General features: G+C 40.8%; 1 protein-coding gene across 3 annotated transcripts in view; it reads right to left on the bottom strand.

Annotated features, from left to right (window-relative positions):
* ripor1 (RHO family interacting cell polarization regulator 1) overlaps nt 1-15,366 on the bottom strand; it is a 298,373-nt gene that overhangs the window by 109,388 nt on the left and 173,619 nt on the right. The window contains exon 1 of one of the 3 annotated variants that reach the window (XM_080187056.1): nt 14,720-14,803. The exons of the other annotated variants lie outside the window; for them this stretch is intronic. Within the exon in view, the coding sequence (XP_080043182.1) occupies nt 14,720-14,744 (25 nt within the window). The 5' untranslated portion in view covers nt 14,745-14,803. Of the gene's footprint in view, nt 1-14,719; nt 14,804-15,366 lie in introns of those variants that run through there. 3 annotated transcript variants of the gene reach the window in all.

The raw sequence follows: 15,366 nt of genomic DNA, 5'->3' as shown, positions 1-15,366 counted from the left end.
GTACAAATATTTACATTTTCCAAAACTCATTTATTTTCACCAATGCCAGATACAGCAATGGGTCATCATGCTATTACTAATATTATTGCAACTCTACTTTCTCTTTAAAAGAAGATTTATTCGTGTTATGATTCAGTAACTCCCATTGGCCTCGTGCCCAATCTCCAACGGCCAGTTACAGGAATTTTTCATTTTGTCCTGTAAGCCACCTGATGGCATCCATCAATCCACAACGGTTGAGGCTATTTTCTATTGGCTCTCTTCTGGGTGGATATACTTATTTTGTGGATGTTTAGATGGGTGGTATGCTAATATATGATGAGTATTCCACCTCATTTTGTTCATGAGGAGGTCACCATTGTGGCTGCATGTGTTGTTAATCTAATGCACAAAAACGTAGCAAAAATACTAATTTATAAGGAGGGTATGGCTACGGAGAAAGCAGCGATTCTTGCCATCTGTTTAATTTCTCTTACCAAGTGCTGCACTCTCTCTGCTTCAGAATCACTGCAATGTTTCCATTTCTTTTTATGGAATAGAAAAGAGTTTCCAGGTCTTGCTGCTAAGCAGATGGCTATAGATCTTTTTACATTTCTACGTAGGTTATTTTTCCTCTTTTTCTTGCTGGACTGCAAATTTCTATTGAAGGAAGAGTTGGTATCCCTATGGTGTGTGCAGGTTTGATAGTTTGGATGTAATTTTAATAAACATAATTGTTTGCAAATTCATTAGCTGCGCCAATCTTTTGAAAAAAAGAACAACTGCTCTGCATGGCATTCGTCACCTCCATGTTCCAGACTTCAACCCATCTCCTACTGGAACTTACTGATACAGGTGTTAACTGACTCAGCATTCACATTTCTGCTGATAGTGGGTTTAAGTCTCAATTTCGAGCATATATTCTAGGCTGATAAGTGCAGCACTGGAGGAATGCTGCACCTGAACTGAGGTCCTTTGAATGAGATATTAAATCAAAACTCCTGTCTGCCCCCTCAGGTAGAAGTAAAAGATTCCATCCCAATGGGTGGCATAGTGGTTAACACTTGGATGACGGTCGGTGTAGAGTTTGCACGTTCTCTCAGTGTCTGCGTGGGTTTCCTCTGAGTCCTCCAGCTTTCTTCCACAGTCCAAAGATATGCAGGTCAAGTGTTTTGACTATGGCAAGAAAAATGCCCCTAAAGTCCCAAGATGTATACGTTAGATGAATTAGCCATGGTAAATGTGTGTGGTTGCAGGGAAAGGAGGAGAGTGCTGGGGTAAGATATTTTGTCAGAGTTGGTGCCAACTCAGTAGGCCAAATGACCTCCTTCTGAACTGTGGGGATTCTATGAATAGCAGGGGTGTTGTGTCTGATGACCTGGCCATTCACCTCTCAACTAGCATCACTAAAGATAGGTTTAGTTGAACGTTGTGACATAGCTATTTGTTGCAGCTTGCTGTGAAGCAATTGGTTCCTCAACTACAACAATGATAGCACTTCAGAAAGTGCTCTGTCAATTATGAAGCACTTTGGGATGCTCCAAAGGGCATGAGGCTATATAAATGCACGTCTTTCTTTTTCAAGAATGGTAGCATGTGAGCCAATCAGTATTCAGGCCATCATACTACACTGCATACTTGTGATCCTGACCTGTTTCATCACAATTGAGAGATAGCACAGGAGCTGAAGAACATGAATACATCAGGCACAGAGTAGCAGGTTATGGCCCTATGCAAAGTTTCCACACATGGGAACATTTTCACGTGTCAACAGCTATACTTGTTGGGATTAAGGAGCTGATTTAGGAACATAAATGCACGGAATCTGCATACAGTTCTCCTGTGACAGAAATACAAAGTGCTACCATCAGCTTTCTTGGTTGGAAATGATAAACTGATACAGGGGAAGCTCAAAAAAGGGAATCAAAACTTGAAAGATAATTTTTTTTCTATTTCTTTAGATACTGAAAGCAACCACACGATATTAAAACCAAATAGCTCCTTCAGAAGGCAGCTTCTGACCAAGGAGGAACAGAAAAAAGGTTAACCTCCTACACAACATATAAGGCTACATTATTTTTAGACATTAGAACAGTGAGTAAAATATCAAATCTCAATTTTTCACAGATCAACCTTTTTTCCTTCAGGCACCAATCATTTCCAGCTTCAGCCAAATCCTGAGCAATTCCTTTGTTTTGTTTCCACTGGGAATTTGATAATTGTATTCAAAAGGGTCATTGGAGGGAGGGATACAGGAAAGGGAAAGGGTTGGGCAGCTCAAAGAATAGGTGGAAGGCATCCATTTTTTCCCAGAAGCAGGGTTATACAAGTCTGGTATTTATAACCTGCGATTCATGGGTTATTCCAAATAAATTAATCCAAGCTCACAACCGGGAGATGTGCTGAGATAACCGCTCTTTGAATGAATCACGTGATGACTCATTCAATGTTAAACTCAGTGCTCAGTGAGCATCTTTCAGCACAGACCAGTCTTTCTGGGTGGCTTATGTTGACACTTGCTCTGCAGTCAAGGGTTTACAATTGACATAGCACTACAGCAGTACAGACTACAAAGCTCAAGGAGTATATGCTATCCAATCACTCACCCTCTCAAAGGGCATGACATCCAATAATCACAGCCTCAAGAGTTAGAAAGATTAAAAGGCAGATGAATGAAAAGGGACATAGTATTCAGAAAACTTGGTGTGAAGTATGAGCCAATATTAGCTCCCACAATGAGAGATTCATGCTTAATTTTAGCTGTTGTTCAGCAGCATGTTTTGTGATTTTACGCAGAACAAGGTAGCCAATTCATTTGGTCTAAAGGAGCCGGAATTGGAGCAGTACTGAATGATGCCTGGGGCAAGATGAGGTTCAAGATACTGAATCTGTTTACGCGTTGACAGGCATGCGACTAATGTGTCAAGTAAACTGAATTAATGTACCAGGCCTGAACTCACAAAGAAAAAACAAAAGCTGCAACTGCCCTGCGGGATCTTCACCCCACATTCAGGGGAACGGGTGCAGAGTTTCTGCATGCATCATATGGAACGGAGTCTTTTGATTCTTTGGGAACACACTTCATGACACCAAACTTCAGAAGTCAACCATGGCTCAGGTGATATCCCTTTCACTTCTGGGTCAGAAGGTTTCAGGTTCAAGTCCCACTCTGGAGACTGGAGCACACAAAGACTGGCACTTCAGCCAAATATTGCAGCAATACTCCATGGTCAGAAGTGCCATCTTCTGGAACAGACATTTAATTGGGCACTCCTTCCCCTCTCAAGTGGATGTAAAGAAAACACCCATGGCACTATTAGAACACAAATTGAGCAGGGGTGGGGGGGGTTCAATATTTATTCCTCAACCAATATCCCAACAAATTATCAGATCTTTACCACATTCATTGCTGCTTGTGGGATTTTGCTATCCCTAAATGTACTGCCATGTTTTCTATAGTAATCACACTTTGAAAATACCTCAATATCCATGAACTGCTTTTTAATGCTTTTCTAAAGACCTTTCACCTTTAGGTCATGAAAGATGCTGTATAAATACAAGGCTTTTGTTTTGCTTAGTTTCCTGGAAGACTCTCAGAACAGCTTCTTCCCATTTAAAAACAACAACATAAAAGCTAACCTAAACCATTCAAATGTCAATATTTGAAGCAATTTAACAAAAAAAATGAAATTCAAACAGGGATAAATAATGCTGAGTTTTGATTCAGCCAGTAACCATTCCCACCAGAAACAATATCTTCCATTTAGCCAATACTCTACCACTTCACTCAGTTGAGCTTCAGTCAAAGAATTGACAAAGATAGCAAATCACATTGTCTTAGATCATTTAAGGCCTACCTTTTGTGTTTCAGTACAATCCCAATCCGTATTCTTCCACATCTCCCATTGCTCAATTAAGAGATTCTCCACCAGGTAGAATACTGATTTTACTCAGCATTCTGCTTGACATTAATGCTAAATGCAATGAACAGTGAGAGCCAATATAGCAGTAACCTATATAACATGGCCATATATAACGTACCACAAAATGACTTCAGTGTTATAAGCAATTTTATTCCTAGAATTTTGCACACAGTATTAATGAGACTGAATTGATGATTAGTGTCCGTCTCAAAGCAAGATTCTTGACTAAACTACACTACACTATCACGTTGGAAATCTGCTGAGAAGCATCAAATCACTGCACTTACACTCGGACACACGTGCACCCAAATGCACATTACTGTTGTGCCATTTGCCTGTTACTGATAGTTTTTCTTTTAGGTTGGAGGGGAAATTCAGCTTACTGGAACCAACAGTGGTCAAAAGTTCATAAAAATTCACATCAACACAAAAAACTCAAATAATCCACACTGGAAGTAACAGCAGTACCACCACTGAGGCAAGGATCACGGTACAGCAGCATAGGCACCATCACGGCACAGCTGTACAAAGCCAGCTTTCAACCACACATCCAAAGAAACACTGCTTCAGTCTCCCAACATAAGAATGGGCCATCAGAGTCAAAGGCTTAAAATATGACCGCCAGCAAGTATAATGGTTAGAATTCTTCTTCCATGAAGGAAGGAGGGTAACTGCACGCAACGTATCTACCCAACTGAACAGAGGTCAGCACGACAATGAAGTCAAGGTCACAAACAACTGCACATGTAAGCATCTCCAGATAGGAATTAGGGTAGCTTCAACAATGAGACTGTCATTGGATGCAATTCAGCTGCCTGGAAGTTAATTTCTATTATATACCAAAATCCTGAAATAATTATAAACTATTTAAACTTCAGCATTCAAGAGACAGTCACAGGAAAAACACACTAATCTCTTAAAAACATCGCCTACCACTCCCTCAACAAACAAAAAGGCAGTTGCTTGGTAGCTGTGGCTATTGATGACCTAATCTAGTCAGTAAAGCAGTGAGTATACATCTATATAAACCTGCATCTTTATACCCTGTATTACACACAAGAATCATGAAAGATTTATACTAGAAGTAGAAAGGGGGCCTGGAAAAGCTACCATGGTCTTTTTGTTTATATGTACAGTTAAGATTACATTAAGTTTTTTTTACATACATAGTTTTTCTGTTTTCTATGTTCTATATGTATAAATACATCAACTGGTTCAGAGCCAGGATGACTAAATAAGTCAATTTTTCTGTATGCCAAAGTTATGTTTCAACTTTGCACATACAGAATGGAAGTGCAGTCATAATGGAATGCCCAATCTCTTGCCCAGTATGCTAATCAATCTCATTAGTTCTTTATTATTTCCAGTAGTTACCCCTGTTTAGGGTTAGTCATGAGTAAACAGAGATGATACAATAACAGGAGCCTGGACAGTTTTCAGTAGGGTCTGATGCACATAAACTCATGCTCGGGTGTAACTTCTCACCTAATTAACTGCCGAAGTTGGTTTTCAGACAACTCAAAGATTGGTGTCCTCATCACAGAACTAAATGTTGAAATGATGTTTGAAAAAATCTTACGGAGACTCATTGCAAAAGTACTGCATGACATAACTTGAGTCTTAATCTGGCAATTCCTACAAAGTATGAATATTTACCAGGTGTTATACAGGAGCCAACACTGATACGTTTTGGGGATTCTGATATCTGCAATCATTGTATGAGTGTTTGCAAAGCCACCAATTATTACCATCGAATTCCTACAGTGCAGAAAGAAGCCATTCAGCCCATCAAGTCTGCACCGATTCTCTGAATGAGCATCCCACCCAAGCCCTCCCCTCCACTCAATCCTTGCAACCCCGCATATTTACTATGGTTTAATCCACCTACCCTACACATCTTTGGGCACTAACAGGCAATTTAGTTTGGCCAATCCATCTAACCTGCACAACCTAGGATTGTGGGAGGAAACCGGAGCATCCAGAGCAAACCCATGCAAACAGAGAAAATGTGCAAATTCCACACAGACAGTGATTCAAACTGAGAACTGAACCTGGGTCCCTGGTGCTGTGAGGCAGCAGTGCTAACCACCGTGCCACTACTGGATACAAATATCTTCAGGGTATTGGGAAACATAGCCTCCCACTTATCAGTGGTAGCTTCTTGAAATCAGATAGTCGAGGTTCAAGTCACACTCCAGGGATTGGGACATATAAACTAGATGACACTTGAGAGAGTGCTGCACTGTCAGAGCTGCTGACTTCTGGATAAGATATTAAACCAATGCCTCTGCTGTATTCATAGGATCCTACAGTGCAGAAAGAGGCCATGCAGCCCATCAAGTCTGTACCAACCACAATCCCACCCAGGCCCTATCCCCATATCTCTACATATTTACCTACAAATCCCTCAAACCTATGCATGCCAGGGCACTAAGGGGCAATTTAGAATGGCCAATCAACTTAGCCTGCACATTTTTGGACTGTGGGAGGAAACCAGAGCACCTGAAGGAAACCCACACAGACACAGGGAGAATGTGCAAACCCCACACAGACAATGACCCGAGCCAGGATTCGAATCCAGGTCCCTGGAGCTGTGAAGCAGCAGTGCTAACCACTAGGCTACCGTGCCGCCCAATCTCAGGGGATGTAAAATATCCCACACTACTATTTGAAGAGGAGTGGGAAATTCACCCAGCATCTTAGCCAGTTTATTTCTCAACCAAGTTTACTATCAATCTATCACATTGTTATTTGTGGGGCCTGGCTGGAATTGGTTCCCATGTTTCTCTGTATTACATCAGTGACTACAATTAAAACAAGTCATTAGCTGCAAATAATGGTTGAGACATCCCAAGGTGATGAAAGGTGCTTTCTTAAGGAACACACACTTGCAATCATACGACACATATTACCTGTATTACAAGAATCATTTTGTGATAACTTATCACAGAAACAGATCAACAAATTTGAATGCACATGTCTGAAAGAACACATCTAAGCATTCCTAAAGGGTAATGGTAAGCCCTGATCCCCAGTATTGTTTCTGCTGGTATCAGGCATGAGATCTTCCTACAGCATCCCTGTCTTTATTCTTCTAAACTTCACTATTCTGATCTGCTCCAGGCTGGCCTCCTGGGTCTGCCCTTCGTCATCTTGAAGTCATGCAAGGCTCAGCATACCCTAGCTCACCCCAAGTCTTGTTCACTTACCAGCTATGCGCTTGCTGACCTACACTGGTATTCATTAAGCAGCACCACAATTTTATAATTCTTATCCTTACTTTCAAATAGCTCTATGGATTTGTCTCTCCCCATCTTTGCAAACTGCTCCTGCCCTGTAACCCTCAGAAGTACATGTCTTCCTCTAATCCTGGTGTCTTGCACATACCTTATTTTAATTGCTCCACCATTGGTAGCCATGCCTTCCAATAGGAAGTGTAGGCCATATGACCCCATGAGTCTGATCTGCCATTCAGTAACGTCATGGTTGATCTAATCATTGTCTCAATTCCATTTTCCTGTCTATTCCCCACAAACCTTGAACCCCCCCCCACATTGTTCAAAAAAATGGGTCTGTCTCAGCTGCGAATGTAGTCAATGATTTGGCCTCCACTGCGCTCTGGGGTAGAGAATTACAAAAAATTTTGGCCTTCTCACCTCTATCTTAAAGGGTTCACTCCTTATTCTGAAACTATACTCCCAATTTTTAAATAAAAGAAAACATCCTCTCAGCATCTATAATGTCAAATCCCCTCAGAAACTTTTTCAGCAAGATTACCTCTCATTCTTCCAAACTCCACTGATTTGCGGTTCAACCTGGTTAACCTTTCCTCACAAGACAGCCTCTTCATCCTGGAATCACCTGAGTGAAACTCTCCGAACCATCTCCAATGCAAGTATATCCCTCCTTTAAGGAGACCAAAACTACATACAGTATTTCAGTGTAATCTCAACTATGTCCTGTACATTGAGATTTTCCTACTTTTACACTGGGTCCCACTTGCAAGAAGGAGGAAGATTCAATGTGGCTTCCTTCTTACTTGCTGTATGTACATGTTAATTCTGTATTTCATATATGAGGAGATCCAGATCCCTTTGTCCTACAGCATTCTCTAGTCTTTATTTTAAATATTTTGCTTTTCTATTCTTCCTACCAAATTGGACAACTTCACATTTTCTCACATTATACTTCATCTGCCAAATCTTTGACCACGTGCTTAAACTACATCCCTTTGAGTCTCCATGGGGGTGATTCTCTCACGCTGCCACCCACGAGGTGGGAGAATCTCATGTCTGGGCATGCACAGGATTTGGGCACACGTTCCCACCACAAGTGCGTCTCTGAGCGCCAGATTTCTGGTGCCGCCAGAACTGCACTGGAAACCGGCAGGAAGACAGATAAGAGATTTTAAGCTGTTTTTAATACAAGTTAAATGTAATTAGTGGGCCCAGGACTGAATTCTCTAGGCCTGCTGGCCTCTCCCAACTGAGAGGAAGGAGGAAGAATGTCAGGAGTGGCCAGCAATTGAACTGGCCAGCAAACCAGAGGCTGACAGTTCAGGGACATTACGCATACACAGAAGCTTGCTGGTTACAGCCTCCTGGGTGGGAATAGGCCCCACCCCCTGAAATCTAATGATATTTGCGCTGATGGCTTCTGCTTTGCACAGAGTGTGGGAGATTCTGGTCTGAAAAAAACCCAACGTGAATTACTCCAGTTTTCCTGTGAATTCGACACTTAGAATTTTTGTTGGGAGAATTAAAAGATGTTAATCCTGAAAGTTGTAAGAATCCTGAGCAGTGTACTTCCTACAGACCCATTTCTTTATTAAAAGTTAATTTGAAAGTATGGCCTAAGGGTCTGGCAATGAGCCTGGAGAAAATCCTTCCTATTATTACTCAGGGTGAATTATTACGGGTCAGAAGAAATGTTAGAAGGTTGCTGAATATTATCCAGGTCTTCCAAAAGCATACTCTGGATGGGTCAGTGGTCTTCCTGGACACCATTGGTAGGGCAGACTGGAATTATCTATTTGAAACCTTGCATAAGTTTGGGTTGGAGGAGACTTTCTGAAGTAGATTCGAGTACTCTATAAGAGCCCAACGGTAATGGTCCTTACAAATAGTTATCGGTTGCAGAATTTTGGCCTTCAGAGAGGGAGTAGGCAGAGACATCTCCTGTCTCCCCCTTTGTTTGTTTTAGCTATTGAACCTTTGGCTGAGGCCATTAGACATGATCGCCCTGTTTATGGGTTGTTCAAAGGAGATAGAGTGAAATTTTGTGCTGTATGGATGATATGGTGCTGTTTGGCTCCAGGCTGAGTGTCTCTGCCCTTGCTCTCTTTTTCTAATTGCCCCCCTTATGTCCACTTCACAAATTGCTTTCCCATGTAACTGAAAATTTGATAGTTCAGGGACATTACGCATACTTTTGGTTTCTTCCTTGTAAAAATTGCAAGTATTTGAGACCCCAGCCTGATCCCTGTGGCACTCCACTAGTTTCAGTTTGCCAACCTGAAAATGAAGCACTCTGATTCACATTAGTCAACTAATCCTTAATCAATATAATTGTTTCATCTGCAACACAGTGGGCTCTTATCTTTTATCTAGCACCTTATTGAGTGCCCTTTGGAAATAAAAATACACATCTACTGGCTCCACCTCACTTAATCTGTTCATTAAGTTCACAAAGAATTCTTGAAAGATTCATCAAAAATAATTTCCTTTCACAAAACCATTTTGACTCTGCTCAAATGTATTATAATTTACTAAATGTCCAGCTACAACTAACTTGATGTTAGATTCTTGCATTTTTCCAATGATGGATATCAAGATAACTAGCCTATATTTTCCTGCTTTCTGACTCACTCTTTCCATTTTATAAATTGGGACATTACATTTTTGATAAGCGAGGGGATTAAGGGTTATGGGGAGAGGGCGGGAATGTGGAACTGAGCCACGACAGATCCGCCATGATCTTATTGAATGGCGGGGCAGGCTCGAAGGGCTAGATGGCCTACTCCTGCTCCTATTTCTTATGTTCTTATTTGCAGTTTTCTCATTCACTGAGGCATTTCCAGAGTCTAGGGAATTCTGGAAGAGTATGACAATGCATCTACTATCTGAAAGCATTTATTTCAAGACCTCATTATCATTGAGACCAAAGTCAGCCTTTAGTCCTGAGAGTTTATTTAGGACCTTTCCTCCAAGTTCCTCTCCCCCTTTGCTGCCCGATTTCCTCTTACTATTCAGAAACCAGCCTCCCATCTATTGACTGTCTACATTTCCTGCTGCCTCAGCGAAGCAGTCAGCATTATTAAGGACCCCACGCACCCCAGACATTCTCTCTTCCACTTTCTTCCGTCAGGAAAAAGATACAAAAGTCTGAGGTCAAGTACCAACTGACTTGAGAAGAGCTTTTTCCCCTGCTGCTGTAAGATTTTTGAATGGACCTATCTCTCATTAAGTTGATCTTTCTCTACACCCTAGCTATGACAGTAACACTACATTCTGCACTCCTTTCCTTCTCTACGAACGCTATGTTTTGTCTATATAGCACTCAAGAAACAATACTTTACACTGTATGTTAATACGTGACAATAAATCAAATTAAATGCTTTTACAGTCTTCCACTATGAGTTCCAGAACACCACACCCATCCCATTCCCCTACTCCCTGCCTCTCTACTTCTCTTCCTTAAAAAAAACTTAAAACCTGCATCTTTGACCAAGCTTTTGATCATCTGCTTTAAGATCTCATGTAGCTTTCTGTCAAATTTTGATTCTCAACACTCCTGTAAAGTATCTTGGAATGTTTGATTATTTTAAATTACAATAATTAGATGAGGGTCATGGGTGGAGGGGGGGACTGGTGGTGTTAAGGTGGCAGTGCGGGCTCGTTGGGCCGAAGGGCCTGTTTCCTGGGCTGTTTTTGTTTTTTGATAATCATTGAAGCTATTCCTCAAAAAAATAAATTTTACTCATTAAATTTCTTTAAAAACTATAACACAAATTGAAAGCTGCAAAAAAGTGCAATAAAATTGAACTTTTCTTCAGACAGAATGTCCCACTCTGAAGTTTCAATATTCTTAATATTTGCAATGTCCATTCCACGTCAGGCATACAACTCGAGGGGTTCTGCACAATTTCTAGTCTAGTGTACTGTGTCTGAAAGGCCTCAAGACAGTGGCCTTTCCCCATTGCGCTATAATCATAGAAGATGCTGCCGCATAACTGCCATCTATCTCAGTTCTGTTCTCACCCTGCATAAGCAATGGTCACTGTATACATACATAGTTGACAAATCTTAAGGTGGCGACGCTTGAAAGTCATTAAACAAGTCAACTTCAGCCAAGGACATCTAATCCTCATGCATCTCTCATCCACAATGAGGAAAGTCACCAAGAATACAGATGAGCTTCTCCTGACAACTGACTTGTAAGATGCTGTTTTTCCAAGGGCAGCCACTGTATGTCACACCTGATCTACAATGTACAGACAGAGGGACAAAAAAAAATTTCTGCAGGCTTCTTCCTGAGACACTTGGAAGAACCTACTCTATGTTTAGCAATACCTATTCAAATGTGGCCACTAGGGAGGAGGACAAAGGGATCTCTGTTTCATTGAAGGAAACAATGTGGCCTCAAAATGGCAAAGTGTTAGTCAACAGTTCATTATTCTTCACACAAAGGATTGCATAAGCATGCAGTGCTCCAAAAGAACAAAACAGTAAAACAGTAAGCTTTAGTCAAATAAGCAGTGATGGTTGAAGAAGAATGCAGATACTTTGCACAACTGGCAAAGGGAGAGAAAAGACAGACAATGCTGAAGGTAGCTGATCCACAAATCCTAGCAGGGGAGAGTTAATGATAGGTAAGTTGATCTCCTATACTAGAGTCAATGATCAAGGTAGCCAATCAAGTCTAACCGAGGTGTCATCTAATGCAATTTTTCAAAGCCACCTTGGCCTTTTGGCTATGACAAAGCATCAGATCAAGCCCAGGATAGGGTGCAGTGCTTCATCTTGTCATACTGGATCTTATTTGTCCCTCTCGTGGAGACTATGAATTGGATACTCTGTCAGAGGGTCGGTGCAAGCTTGATGGGTCAAATGGCCTTTTCTGCACTGTAGGATTCTATGAATTCGTCTTCACTATACTAAATTAACAATATCAAATTGATTTTGTCTCAATACTTGCAACCGTCATAAAGAAGCAACCCTGGGTTTGAAAAGAAATATGCTACATTTAAACACATTTCAAAGTAAGTCTGTTAATGAAGTACAGGTAATATATGGGATTAAAATGGAATCAAATAGCATCAGTTATTAAATTATAGATTTTCACACTCCTGAACAGTTTGAACATCCAAACACCCTTGACCTTGATGGATTACCATTAAACAGAGCAATTTTCTTCATTGAAGGCAATGCAGTAACAACAGTTTCATGTTAAATGAATGTGATACCATATAGAAAGGTTTTAACATTGATCTAAGTTATTACTTGGTGCTGGACTTTCAATTGCTGGTCGTGTTGGGATAAGGTGTGGAAGGCAATTCTGGGGCCCCATTCCTCCACCACTATTTTCAAATGGAAAGCAGGAAAAGGGTAGTGAGAAACAATGGGGAACCACTTACCTCCATTTAATGGCCCATTAAGCTCCGTAAGAAGTTTGCTAACAAGTCAAGGAGGGCAGGGATTTTCTGGTGCTGTCAGCTTCAAGATGGAGAGAATTGAAAACTTGTTTTAGTTCAAAGTGTCATTACATGGGCAGGGGGCAGAGAATCTTGTGCCAAGGCATGTGCATTAACTTTACTTTGGCCACATGGACACTTTGCGGTAAATGTTGCTAGCCCTCCGAGGAACTGCCTACTCTCTTCAGCAAGGCAGTGACAAACTCCATCATCGTTGTCATCTTCCTTTGCTACTCTCGCTTTACAGGCAGCTTACAAGACCTGGTTACACGCAGCACCACGGATTGGGCTGGATGTGATCTCAGCACACAATTAGGGCATTACCACTTCAAAACAGCATGTGAGTGACACAGCAATGAGATAGGTCCAGGACTCCTGAATTATCCCAGCATCAAACTCCCTACCCATTTTGTAAATCTTCCCTTCAGCTCATCATGAAGAGGGAATGGGAGGGAGAAAACAAACAACACTTCATATCAATGCACATACTTGTGCTGTGAAGTGCAAATGAACATTAGTTAGAGCAAGATTAGTTTCACTGGGATGTTCCCCATAACTGAAAAGCCTTCCAACACTATAGGTCACCTATGAAGAATGCTACTTGCAAGATTGCTGGATATAAAAAGTACCACTAGGCATCACCACTGGATACATTGATGCACTCACTCCTTTAACAGAATCTCGATTTTCTCACTGATCAAGTTATACTCTCATTTTGTAAAACTACTGCTTCTGGTTTATGATGTGGAAGCAAGATCTTCTTGATGTCCGTGATGAGCATACAGATTATTTTGCTTTATTTACTCCTCTTGCACACTAATGCTCTTCCACTGCCGTACTGGAGAGAGTCAGATGTTTGTGGAATTATTAGTATGAATGTATTAGCACAAGTCATCAAATCAGCACAGCCCAGGACTGAAGCAGAAACCTTCTGACCTGGTTCAACTCTGTTTCTTCTCATGATGATTAGGCTCATTTTCATTCTTCCTACTCTGTACAAACAATTCTCAGAAAATTAGGAATCTAGATAATTCCAAAGCACCTTCTGTTTACAGATGGACCAAATCGAGGGACCAAGCAACTGGCTCTCAGCTGAGCAATCACCAGTCTGTCCACTGCTCAATGTTTCTTGTCTAATTGAAGTGAATTTTATTAGTTATTTGTTGGCCACTGGACTGCTTACACAAGTTTGTCCTTCCCACTGTTTGCACAAAGAACGAGCATTCATAAACACACAGCTCAATGAGTCATTCCAGGCTGTACTGAATCATATGGACAAGACAAATTTTCAGTTCAATTCCAGGACTGCGCTCAGCTAGAGCAGGAACACTACAAAAGGTAAAGGACCAGGTTACACACGCCTGAACAAGTGAGTGAAAAATCAGTGAGGAATATCAGTCTTGGCTTCAGTTGGAATAGCCCAAGCTGACATTCACCAGCTAAATTCACACAGAAATAAGAACCATTTTACTTAGCATTGCCAGAAAGGGAGGAAAGAACACATACCATTTAAAACTTAAGCTACTGATTTAGGTCCTTACATCACGCACAATAACCTCACTCCCATTAATTTGACAAGAAACCACTGTCCAATAGAAGTGAACTCTGCTGTAACTAAACAGACAGCATGCTTTCGCTTTTGTGCTACAATTCTGGAGAGCGTGTTTTCTCAAAAGATTCCACTTCTCAACCAAGTGATTTATCAATCTAATCTTTCAACAAAAAAATGATACTTCACTGAAAGCATTTAAAGTCTAGTTAAAATTCCAGGCTATTCACAAAATCACAGTATAATAACTTTGAAAGGCTTATTTGACTTCACAAAAGGAAATGGTATTTAGTAAGCTAATGACACAGGTGGCAATGTTTAAGTACAGATAAGAAAAGCATTAAAAACAATCCCGGAGCACAGGATGGGGCACGACACAGCCAGAAGGACAACGGCAGAGTCAGACGCAGTTGAAAGCTGTAGGAATGACCTAGTGCTCAACCGAAGCAGTCAAACAAGACTTTTACCTTTCATTAACGTATCACAAAGACTATGATCCACATTTACTCAGCTCCTGTCTATTTAGTCAATTTTAGTCAACCAATAATGTACAATTTCAATGAATGGAACATTTACCTTCAACTTCACAAAGACTGACCATTAAACAACAGCTTTGTCTCAATCAACGTCATACAGCTCCAGTTTTTGTGTTCTCGTCCACTCAGATAAAACAGGAATGAAGCTCAAGCCGTGGAGCTTTTGGGATCCCTCCCACCCTGACATCATGCATTTCCTGCTGCTCCCAATAATATCCTGAAACGTAGTTTTGTGTAAGACATCTACACACATTTGGCAATACTACACCCCCCCCAGATCTGACAGCAGGCTTCAAAGTAATTTATATGAACCAGCTACATACCTCTGTGATTATTAACGTAGGAGAAAAAAAACAAAAAGATCATTAAGCTTGAAAGCCAAAGGAATTACTCAAAAACATAAAGAATATATTTGGAAGTAATTATGGTTTTATTTTGAGGGGATGGAAAAAGAGGGGAGAATGAAATTGACGAAGGACAATAAATTAAGTGTACTTCTTATATTCTCAGGCTCTTCAAGAGGGGATTATTACCCATTATTCATCTGTATTATTATAAACGGCCAAAGGATATATCAGGGTTCATTAGGTTAAAGCATTAACTACAGACCTCTTAAATTCACTTGTCATTATTCATTACCCTCGCAATTGTACATCACTGGAGGAACTCAGTGATCCAGAGAGAAAG

The sequence above is a fragment of the Carcharhinus amblyrhynchos genome, chromosome 4 (genome assembly GCF_965287045.1).
Source record: "Carcharhinus amblyrhynchos chromosome 4, sCarAmb.v2.hapA, whole genome shotgun sequence".
Lineage (NCBI taxonomy): Eukaryota > Metazoa > Chordata > Chondrichthyes > Carcharhiniformes > Carcharhinidae > Carcharhinus > Carcharhinus amblyrhynchos.
The sequence above is the reverse complement of the archived record's forward strand: the minus strand, read 5'-3'. Positions and strand labels throughout refer to the sequence as shown.